Raw genomic sequence first — 12,437 nt, forward strand, 5'->3', positions numbered from 1 at the left:
TACATATACATATACTTCCAAGTGATTTTTTTTTAAAGGAGAATGAAACCCTTGAAACCAGCTGAATCCATATCAAAGAGAAAAATCAAAGAAACATATTGTTGAAAGTTTGAGGAAGATTGAATGAATAATAAGAAAGTTATGAGCATTTGAATATTGAGATCACTAATGCCATGTAGATCCTCCCATTGGCAATGCGACCAAGATCTGTGATGTCACACACGTACAACTCCCTCATTGCTTTAGTACTTATTTCACTTATATTCTCACTTTTATAGAATCTATCACAAGGTGAGGTGTTCTCTTTATATGAGAGGACAAGTACAGATGTTTCACATCATTATATCATTGATGAATTGTTTGTCATATGATAAGAATGAGCAAAAAGAGATGTTTTGGGGTATATTTTCAGTGTCCAAAAGGGAAGAGTTGTTCATCTGTGATATCATAGATCTTGGTTGCGTTGCCAATGGGAGGATCTCCATAGCATTAGTGATCTCGACATTCAAATGCTCATAACTCTTCTATTGCTAGTCCTATTTTACTCAAACTTTTGTTGATCTTATTCTTTGATTTTTCTGCTTTCACAAAAGCTAACTTGCTCCAAGAGTTTCATTCTCCTTTAAGTACCGGTAAAGTCTACATGTATATATGTGTGAAAATGTACTCCAACTGCTGCAATTATGAGATGCTACATGTATAATGCAATGCGAGGGGGGGGGGTAATTGCTATGAAATACACAAAAATGTAGATGATAGACAACTAAATACACTTTTTAGCCCTTCTCTTGAAGAACTCAATAGTCAGATCAGTATACATGTACATGTACAACACTGATGGAAGTTTTGACATTTTTGGCTTCCCATGATTTTAGCACAGAGTTTAATTAGACCATGGTCTCAGTTAAACCCCACTTCATAATACAGGCCACTGTTCAAACTTTTCTTGAAGTATTTAAAGATAAATTATGGCAGTTCGGTACCTAACGATCTCAAAATGACTTTTACAGAATCCAATAAAATGACCACCCAAGTGTCTGTTTGTATGAATAAAAAATATGTGCCAAAGGATTCTGGAAGAAATTGTGTAATTGCTGAGAAATAAGCAAAATAAGCGCGGATTCGGGCACTTCCGTCTGGTCTTTATTCCAGCAATAATGATATACACTGTCCCATGTGTGCCTACCTGTGTTGGCGATCTTCAGTGTGATCGTTTATCAGCTTAGAATTTATGATTTCACAAAGTTCAGTTTATGTAACTGCACCAGATCTAGATCCACGATGATATAGTAATACTTCACCTTGGTTTTACAGACTTTCTCACGAAATCAGTGTTTCACTGCAACTACTTTCATTTTATAGCTTTAACAGAAAGCTCAGTCTATCTGCATAAGCTGTTGGAAGTGTTGATCATTAAGGTGGATTGTTTCACTGTTCTCTATAAAGATAATTTTACCCTGGCCTATACTTCATGTGTCTATCCATGTTTTCTCATGTCTTCATGAGCACTGAGCAAAAAACTGAGGAAGTAGTTCAATCTGCAAGATTTTCAATTGACCAACCACCTGGCTGCATGCTCATTCCAACATGTACAGTATCCCTTGAAACGTTGTTTAGCAGGGGTATTTACTTAAAAATGTAGACATAAATAAAGTACCAATACATGTGCATGAAGAACTCATTGACTTTATATTGCAGATATAAACTAAAAGGGAAAAACCAGGGGAGCTTTGACCTTGCACTTGATGCTCCACATGTTGATTAAACTTTCCTAATGGAGGAAATACTTCCTTCACATTTAAAAATGTTGACAGTGTGTTACCATGGCAACTAACAGCTAAAAAACACTACCCTGGGAAGCCCTCTAATGGGAAATGCAAACATGTTATCTTAAGCTACTACTAATTGCTTAGTTTTGGTCTATTGAACTCTACTGCTTTGGACAGGGGATCCAATCATGAGTAAATGGGGGGGGGGGGCAGGGCAATTCAAGAAATATCAGGAACAGAGGCAAATTTATGCAACCTCCATACCCGTGTACATGTACTTGCAGTTATCTGTACTTTAAGACTCAGAGAGAGCATATAGCTCTCATAAAAACACTACAAACAAGTTTTTAAAAATTGTATGCACAATATATACACAAAACTATGCAACTAAAATGTGAGATATGATGTATGTTGTTGAAAAATTGATCCAACACTGGCATGTACAGTACTAAAAGGAGTAATCCGGGCTGAATTATACCTAGATCTTTATAGAGTAAAATTCACTGAGCAAAATGCTGAAAATTTTATCTATATCTGATAAACAAATAATGAAGTTATTGAATTTGAAAATATTTGTGAAAACAATTTTATGCACTTTGTCATGAATATTCATTAGGTGGGCAGATGATGTCATGTGCTCACTTTCATCCTCTTACTTTATGTTATCACATGAAACCATAAATATTGTATATTCTTAGATATATGTGGGTATGGTATGTCTCCCTTATAAGTTGAAGCAGTGAACATATCTAATGCTTCAAACTCAGTTGTCAATCCATTTTTTTTTTGGAGGACAACATTTGAATAAATTATATTTTCAGCCTGAATTGCCCCTTTAACGTGATCACATTTCATCTGTTGGTTTAGCTGAAGAATGTTGATGGAACAAATTATAAAAAGTTAACTGTAGTTGGAGTTTATGGTGTAATTTTTACTCAATTAGACAAATGGATCGTGACTGTAATGCTGTTTAATCACCCCTTAATGAATCAAGTGGCCTTTCATGATATTAGCCTCTTTAATACTGATCACATTGTAAACATGACCATATGAAGATGTAAAATGTAACAAATTAATTTCATAATAACATCATAAAATACCCCATTCCCTTCTCTCTCTCTTCTTCTTCCCACTCATCCTTTATTTTTTATCATTTACATTATTTTTTATGACAGATGTACTTTACCGACTAGACAGGAATAACCGTCGTTTCTGGGGATTTATTTAACAATTTCTGACATTTTACTATAATCCCCATTCACCGACGGTAGTGTGTTAGTGCGAGCCTGCATGTGTAGGCCTAATCGGGTCAGCAATTCGGGCGACCGGGTTTGGCCGGAGAGGAAAAAATGGCAGCCATGTGTTGCTGCCCTCTACGTTCAACGAGTTGTGCTTTTATCAAGGCTTTCCGATTAAATTTTAGATATCCTGGCCAATCAATGCGAGCGACAAGTTCCGAACGCACGCACATCTACAAGCGCAAAGCAGCGGCACAAATCGCGATTTATAGCGACTGGTAAATACGTCTGTAAGGATGACGTCATCCAAGATGGCATCTTACATTGACCAACGAAAGGATCGAAGATGACTATGTTTCGATCATCATTTGAAAGGAATTAGCTGTAACTGGGGTCTGAGGTACGATATTTCTGAATTTTATATATTTTTTCGTAAGTTTGAATGTACTTTCTTTTTTATAATGTGACATTTTATGTACAAAAAAACGATCTGAAAATTGGGTTTCCGCCGAATGTTAGATCTAACGTTACTGCTAATACGTTGGCTGAACGTATGGGCCAATAACTCTTCAGTCAAGATGGCAACTTACATTGACCAACGAAAGGATCGAAGATGACTATGTTTCGATCATCATTTGAAAGGAATTAGCTGTAACTGGGGTCTGAGGTACGATATTTCTGAATTTTATATATTTTTACGTAAGTTTGAATGTACTTTCTTTTTTATAATGTGACATTTTATGTATAAAAAAACGATCTGAAAATTGGGTTTCCGCCGAATGTTAGATCTAACGTTACTGCTAAAACGTTGGCTGAACGTATGGGCCAATAACTCTGAAGTATTGGTAAGTGGAGCCAACGCAGTTCAGCGGAACAACCAAAATACAGAGACTGAAGCTTTTGGTCTATTTACCGACATGAAGGCAAAAATGTACAGAAAATGGTGCCCCCCCCCCTCAGAAAAATGTGATATATCTGTACACATGCCAATTTTAGTTTTGGGAGGAGTTATCTGAAGCATAAAAAGAAATGAAGATTGTACATGTAGTTCAATACTTGCCATAGGTAACCAGTATCTCCATAGGATATGAAATTCCTCCCTGTCAATGTAGTTATCCTGTGAAAACAAATGATCATTAAAGCTACTAAATAAATGTGATTCATATAGATAAAAAAAAAAGAATAACAACTTAAAAAATTGAGCATTTTCATCGAACAGGAGTTCAGTGATGCATAGATACATGTACATGATACAGCAAAATATTTCAAATGACTTAATTTACAACTATCCGAAATTGAAGCAAAACAAGATTTTTTTTTATTAAAAAAAAAGAGGTTAAAAATTACCAACCTCAATATGAACATTTCTTATAAAAGAATCAAATGATTCCATGCAGGACAATACAAAGTTGACTGTATATTCCTTCACCAAGATATTTATCTATCTATGTACATGTACATCGTACTGCTTTCAACTCAAATGAAGTACCTGGCAAGATTAATTCATTTGTATGCACCAAATGCTGGAAACTACAGCTGGAGTTACAACCAAGGTATAGGGTACTGCTGAAAAGGCAAAGTTCTAAATATTGTACATACTATATACCTCTGAACATATAAAAATTGCTATAATTATAATGCCTCACTTTATCTACTGTAATATACAGGTCTACCATCCCCTCCCCGCCCCTCTCCCCCATCCCACCTACCCACCCCATGCCTAAAAATATCCCCCACCCTCCACCATCCCCTTGTCACATACAGTATATCATCATCATTTATCTTGCTTTGAATACCTGATTATCATCTAGCTGTTCAAATATCCGTCTTGATTCTGTTTCTGTGAGAGGAAAACTCTTGCCATCTCCTACAAAAAGATCAAGACACATCTCATGAAATTCATCTTGGTCTAACCTGCCATCCCTGAAAAAGAAAAGGTTAAGGAATAAAAAAAAGAAAGGTAGAACTTCATGAAATACATAATCATACTTCTTAACAAAATTTATGATGAATATCTGCAAATTTTTTGCAATAATTGATATAAGGGATACCATACGCAATATGATTTTTTCATTTTTGTAAAAATTGCACATTTTCATATCACTTAGCTTCATAATCAGTTATATGGCATAAATTGTATCTTCAAAGTATTTACATGTATATAATTTCTTCCCTTTCCTTCTTGTTCTTCTTCTCTTCCTTGTTCTAGTTGTCACTCTCTTTGCCTCATTCACTTTGCTATATTATTCATACTCCTCAAATTTATATTTCTATGTTTCAATTTTCATTATATTATCTTAAAATGATTTGTCTTTTTCTCACTTTCATTTTTATTATTTTCACAAACATGTAGCTAGTTTTGTTTCAGACTTCCTTTTTTTGGAGGGGGGGGGGGGTAAAATTTCCTGATTTTTAGTAACATGTACATGTAGGGGGTATGAATTGTACATGACAAGTTGTCAGATCTGACATCTTTCTCTGATGTTGATTGGCTGAGAGGTATTGTTACTATGGTAACTGTCGGATAAAATGGGACTTGTCGGATAAAACGTCCGACAAGTACTTTCATGAAACGCCCCCCTGGACTCAAGACTATCCTTAATTAACAGACTAATTGCTGAGCTATTGATGGATAGCTGCCTAGCTGCCTACCGACTTGCATATAATGTACTGATCTGGTTAATACACAGAGATGCATTAATGGATTAGAAAACCAACAGGCAATCCAGTGGGCACTCACCCCTATCCATTCGGAAAAAAAAAAAAACAATACAAACTCAAAGTACCATCACTGGATGATTAAATGGGAGAATAACCAGGGACTGATGATACCTGTAGTTGGTATGGATGATGTACATGTAATGTGACAAGATGACAGTATTTCAACTGGCTGAGAGACTTTGACATACATGTAGATACCGGTACATTTCAAAAGATATTAAATGAATCATTAATTAAAAGGAAGATATTTCAATTGTGGGGGCATCGTGGTCTGGTAGTCTGACTCTCGATCGTCTAGGGCTCAAACAGAGGGTCTTTGGTTTGAATCCCATCCATGTTTTCCTTTAGCAATAAATTTATCAACAATGTGCTGCACCCAACCCAGGTGAGACGAATTTGTACCTGGCAGAACTACTTCCTTTGAATGCAACAAGGTAAAGCTGGTGTATAGTGACCTTTTGAAAAGGCAACAAGATAAATGTCACTTGAAGTATGTATTATAGTTTACTCAGAATTTTCAATAAACATTACAAAATGACTTATAAAATGGCAGGATGTTTACCCTTATCTACTGAAAGGCCTTATCATTTTGAAAAACATTTTGAAAATGTTTTCAGTCAGTATTTCGGCACTGCATGCTACCTTAGGGATAAACACTAAACACCCAGGTACTTAAGAAATTTGAGATCTGCAAAAGGTACATACATGTGTATGTATTAAAGGCAAAGGGCATTAACTTAACAATTGATGCAAAATATCTATAGTGCACACAAGGAATAACACATAATAAATTCCATATTCCTATGTCAATAAAGCTTCTCAATTCTTGCATTGGGTGATTTGGGGAATTTGCAAAGTCAATGCCTTCTCTAAATCATGCAATGACATTTTACAAAGCTGAGAAATGGACATTGTACTGAATCAAGGAAATAAGGTGCTCTGATGTAGTGTACACCGTAGAAGCTCTTTGATTTCAACAATGGAAGTTTGTCTACAATTCTTGACATGATTTGCATACAATAAAGACTGGTCAGATGATAGGTACCATACATGAAGGCCCAACATGTTTGCATTTTTTTTATCACGAGGATGGAAAAGGCTGTGACAAAAGATTTAAAAAAAAATAATAATACTGGTATATTTGAAAGAATACATGTAGTCCTTGTCATTTCATTAAGAAAATAACAAAGATCTAATCACAAGAGGTGTGTAGTCAATCATATTTCATTTGAACGGATTATACTGTACTTTCTTTACCTTGGAATATACATTTTTTCAACCACAATGTATATTTTGGTGGGAGCACATCTAGCTTAGCATGCATGATGTACTGTTATTTTTTAAATTATTTTTACTGCCCAAGACCACAGTTGTGCAAGTCCCGGGGGGGGGGGGGGGGGGGGGCCATTTACATTGACGAGTGGATACCATGCGCGACCAAAAAAAACACGTAAAAAGGATGTCTTTTTCAAGATAGGGCACGTTACGTACGTAACGTGATAAGGGTGTCAAAAACACCAAAAAATTTCGCTAGGAAAGCTACGTGTTTAGGGTCAAATTTACGGGGATGATAAAACAAAATTAAAATATTAAAGGATGTCCTTTTTGCCCAACACTACATGTTTAGAGTCCGATTTGAGAGAGGTGATGTGGAAGGTGGGGCCATAATAAACCAAATGGTGTACGTGTTAAGGTAAAACCGACGACCGACGGACCCGTACGTGACATAACAATAAATTATCGCTGTACTTGTTTAGGGGTTCATTTCAGAGAATACTTGCTAAGAGTATCGTTTTGTTTCCAATACTTGTTAAGGGTAGGGTTTCACACGCCAATACTTGTTAAGGGGTGCATTTTCAGAATATGGAAAATACGTGTTTAGGGTGCTTTTCGAGACCCCATGGTCACGCATGGTATTCACTCGTCAATGGAAGTGGCCCCCCCGGGGTGCAAGTAGAAGTTTAGAACAGCTCATTGTTGTACCAAACATCACTATTCTAATAAGTTACATGTACCAGCATTAGACATTGCACTTTTATTCTCTAAGGACTTCAAGTCCACTATCACTGTATCAGCACAAAATATAAAAAGCTATTAAAACTCCAGGGCTGGTAGCCTAATCAACTTGAATTATAAAGCCAGAATTTAAGTATTTTAATCAGAATTTGTATTAAAAAAACTTCTTTGGTATTCTCAATCTTCTTTTTTGGCTTAGAAGTATTTTGCTTATGTACATGTACATGTAAAACTAAGTTAGCAGCCTACATGGCTAAAGTATGGCTTACGTGCAGCAGTGGCTTACAGACGGGGGAGGGGCTTGAGGAAGCTTCCCCACCCCCCCCAAAAAAAAAAAGATCGAGGAAAAAAGAGAAGAGGAAAGAGAGAAGGGTGAAATATGATACCAGTGCCATTTTCTGAATATTATATCAAAATCAATCACAAAATTTGATTTTTGTAGTAATAAAAATGCAGATATTTATGCTCGCTCTCAACTTTTTACAAATTTTGCCCAATTCGCCATATTTGGCCCCCTAAAAAGTTTTGACTCATTATGCCACTTACGTGTAGTTAACAAATGTACATATGTATGCATGCGCAGTCATACATTCTGCGTACAGGGTGGATACATGTACATTGTGCATTGCGCATTGTTTTGCTTACATGTACACTTTATAACATCACAATTAGTACGGTACATTAAGTACAGTGTCTGTTGAAATTCTGAAGGTAAAATTAAAAACAATTTTCTTTTTTTTCTAGAAAATGACATCTGATTTTACTGATTTTTTTACATATTTTTACAATACATATAGAAAGCTGCTCGCACACGACAATAAAAAACTTAAAATTATTTTAACCTTTAAATTTTTTTGATGGAATAAAAACCTTCACCAATATATTTTATTAGTTTTTCTGTTATTTTTTTACACTAAAATTTTGGGTAAACTTCCCCTTTAAATCCTACAGTCTATAGACTACAGACAGTATCACAACAAATTATACTGTGTATCTTTGTTTTTTAAATGTTATGGCAGTGAGTCCAAACTTTGCGTGTGTCAATACAAGTACATTGTACATGTACAGTAATGTACTTCGCGGACGGTCATTATCTTAAAAACTATCCAATATCTTTAAAATCATACACCATCAATGTGAAAGCAACCTAAAATTACCCTCTAGCACTTTAATCAGTTTGTTCAGGATGAGTTCAGTATTCATGAAAATATTGACAAAAGATCTGCAAATTTGTCACCGTTAGAGCCCATTCCGAAGAAATCTTAATTGCTCAACAAGCATCACGATATCATCGTTTTGCAAACAAATATCATTAAAAAATGTGAGTTAAATGTGGAACTGACCGATTCTATAGCATTTTGCCGTTAATCTATATCTCACCTTTAAGAGCTTCAGTTATTCTTTAAATATAAAAAAAAACTTTGGTCCACAAAGTTAGGTCACACTTTTTCAAAATGGTTTTCCATCACAGTGCAAATTCGTCGATCAGAATAGAATTTTGAGATCGCGATTCCGGCGAAAACCCTTGACCTACTGTACATGTACTTCACATTTTGTCGATAATTTTATACGTTACGATCTTTCTGTCAATTTGATAGCTATTATTTGAATTGTTTGTTTTATGAAATTTGAATATTTTAAAACAAATTTAGCTTAATGAATATTTTTCAAATGTCCGTGAAGTTTGGACACCCCAACAATGAACATACATTACTTGCAAAATGATCTTTTTTCAATGCAGAAAGCTGTAAGTCGTACAAATTATTCATACTTTCATGAACAATGATTCAAGCACACTGTATAGGCTATGTCCAAAATATATTGTAGTCCTGGTATTTTAAATGTATTAAAAATCAGTCTCTGGACACAAAAACAATATTCTTAAAGATAAATGCCAGTTGTGGTACCTAACGATCTCAAAATGACTTTTTACAGAATCCAATATAATGACCACCCAAGTGTCTGTTTGTATGAATAAAAAATATGTGCCAAAGAATTCTGGAAGATATTGTGTTATTGCTGAGAAATAAGCAAAATAAGCGCAGATTCTGGCACTTCCGTCGGGTCTTTATACCAGCAATAATAATACACTGTCCCACGTGTGCCTATCTGTGTTGGCGATCTTCAGTGTGATCGTATTTCAGCTTAGATTTTATAATTTCACAAAGTTCAGTTTATGTAACTGCACCAGATCTAGATCCACGATGATATAGTCATACTTAACCTTGGTTTTACAGACTTTCTCACGAAATCAGTGTTTTACTGCAACTACTTTCATTTAGCTTTAATCTCACATACATGAAGTCAATTGTAATACTTACCAAACACTTTTTGGAGATTCATCATTCAACCAAACAAACACATTATTTTCTTAAAATTAATCTCACTATATTGTATCATGTATATATACAATTACCTAAAAAAAATAAAGATATACAATTTTTGCCGAGATCAATTCCTTTTTTATATCAGTTCCTATTGCACCCATCTACCGTATCTTTGCATGTGAAATATTTAGGCCATTTGAAAATAGTATCCGACATGTATGGTAGTGGATCGTATTACCGAACACTTTTCATGAATTCAATCATATCAAACACATTACTCTCATAAAATTCACCAAACTTCCACCATAAATACACAATTACCTACAAAATATAAATATGTAAAAATTTTGCCAAAATCGTTTGTCCCTTTTATGATATAAGCTTCCAATCGGACCCCTCTTCGCATGTGAAATATTTTGGTCACTTGAAAAAGGTATCGTATTACCGAACGTGTGTTTTCTATGGGAAAAGTTGTGAAAAAAACAAAATCACTGATGAGCTATTTTGAGCATATTTTATTATTTTTAGAATATTAAGACTTTGAAAATGTGTTTTTGACAATTTTCATCATCTTTCTATTCAAGTTCCCTTTGAAAGGATGTTACAAAATTTTGAGCGTATGAAATTATTTTCTGACGCGTACGATGTGCGCGTTCGGTAATACAAGGCCGGTCGGTAATACAATCACTCACTGTACATGTAGGATGGGGGGTCGGGTGTCCGGACACTTTATATTTTTGATGCATTCTTTTTTGTCTTTGGATTACACTAAAAATATGACTTCAAATAGTTGTAATCATCTTCTATTTTGTTCTCTATAATATTTCCTAACACTTTGTACTAAAAATTGATGAAACTTCGCTTGTAAATTTTTCCACAACCTGTCCGGACACACAACAACTGGGTATACATACTGAACGTGTGCTTTCTGCGGGAGAAGATAGAAAATTAACAAAATCTTTGAGCTAATTTTACCATATTTTGCTATTTTGAAAAATACTTGGCCCTTTTCCATCTTCCTTCCATTCATTCAAAGAAAAAAGGTTGTTGCATTGCCTACTTGTATCAAATTATTTTCTGACATGCCGGCAGTTTGGTAATCATGTTTTTAGTTGATTATTTGTGAACTCTGCTGAGTCTGTAACTACCCTGTAATTTGTAACTGTGTAAGTAATCTTTGATTGAAATTCAATTTGAATATTAAATTATTGATCACCTTCTTTATCAAGACTCAAGTTCATTGATAGTTTATTACAGTGTAGTTGTGCACAAATTATGGTCACTGCACAAGCACCATCATGATAAATTAAAGGCCTCTTTCTAAGTAAGTTTAAGTAAAGTAAATAAATATTTTTCTAACCCTCTTTTGTTGTAGCGTTTCAAACACGTTGCCTCTTTCTCACGATTTCCAGAGAAAGACAGATCATTCTTGAGATTATCGAAGAAGTTTTCTGCAGACATATTGATTATCTAGTCGACGACAGAAGAGTGGAAAACAAGGCTTGGTCCTCCTGGTAGGCTAGTGCTTATGCTTGAGGCACCGACGTCTTTCTGGCTAACAAATGGCCTCAACTCTCGTTGTTCAACGGGGCAGCGCAGGGTGAAGTTTATACCTGCATCCGCTGCTGCAGCTTCACGTACACAAAGCACAGTTTGTTTACATTCGCGACTACCAGGATTGAGTAGTCAGCTGATTTATGGCGGCGCGCGATCGCGAAGTGACTCATCGCTCATGTCACGTCATCGCTCGTTAATAACGTTGACTCGACGCGCGCAGTGCAGTATAGATCTTTGGTATAGATACTGGATAGAGGGGGGGGGGGGGGGGGGGGGGGGGTGTCAGAATTTCGAAGAAAGGACGAGGTGCAATGAAAAAAAAGGAAGAGGGAGAATGAGCAAGGAGCTTGTGTTGGAAGCTCCTTGGAATGAGAAATGAATGTGCCAAAAGAGAGAAAAAAAAATAAGGCGTACCATACTTTTTGAAAAAAAAAGTGATAGCTAGGTTGGTAATACCAAGGTTTTTTTACCTGAATGCTAAGAAAGCACGAATGCCTGTGAGCAAGCAACCAGGGGACCAACGACTTAAGGTCCTCTCCGAGGGACCTGGTAATGAGGATAAATGCATGCCTTACCAAAGTGCACTAGCGCACCACTTGGGAATCGAACCCGGGTCACCCGGCCGGAATCCGAAACCCCCGCTCTACCGACTGAGCTAAAGAAAAAAGAGGGAAGCAATATATAGAAACAATTAGGCCCCATAAAAAAGAAAAATTTAGCCCAAAATGTTTCTTTTTACAATTTTACATGTGCCAGAACGCCTACAGTGCATAAGCCCTTTCTAAAAATTACTGATTAATAGCTTCTAC

The 12,437-nt window shown here is 35.7% G+C and overlaps 1 protein-coding gene across 1 annotated transcript in view; it reads right to left on the reverse strand.

Moving 5' to 3' along the window:
- The window catches only part of LOC129262064 (nicotinamidase-like), a 25,768-nt gene extending 13,972 nt beyond the window's left edge, over positions 1–11,796 (reverse strand). The window contains exons 1-3 of the mRNA XM_054900105.2: positions 11,432–11,796; positions 4,804–4,930; positions 4,068–4,124 (exon numbers count right to left, since the gene is read on the reverse strand). Of these exons, the coding sequence (XP_054756080.2) occupies positions 4,068–4,124; positions 4,804–4,930; positions 11,432–11,532 (285 nt within the window). The 5' untranslated portion in view covers positions 11,533–11,796. The remainder of the gene's footprint in view (positions 1–4,067; positions 4,125–4,803; positions 4,931–11,431) is intronic.
- Positions 11,797–12,437: the final 641 nt, after the last annotated feature.

The sequence above is a fragment of the Lytechinus pictus genome, chromosome 5 (genome assembly GCF_037042905.1).
Source record: "Lytechinus pictus isolate F3 Inbred chromosome 5, Lp3.0, whole genome shotgun sequence".
Classification (NCBI taxonomy): domain Eukaryota; kingdom Metazoa; phylum Echinodermata; class Echinoidea; order Temnopleuroida; family Toxopneustidae; genus Lytechinus; species Lytechinus pictus.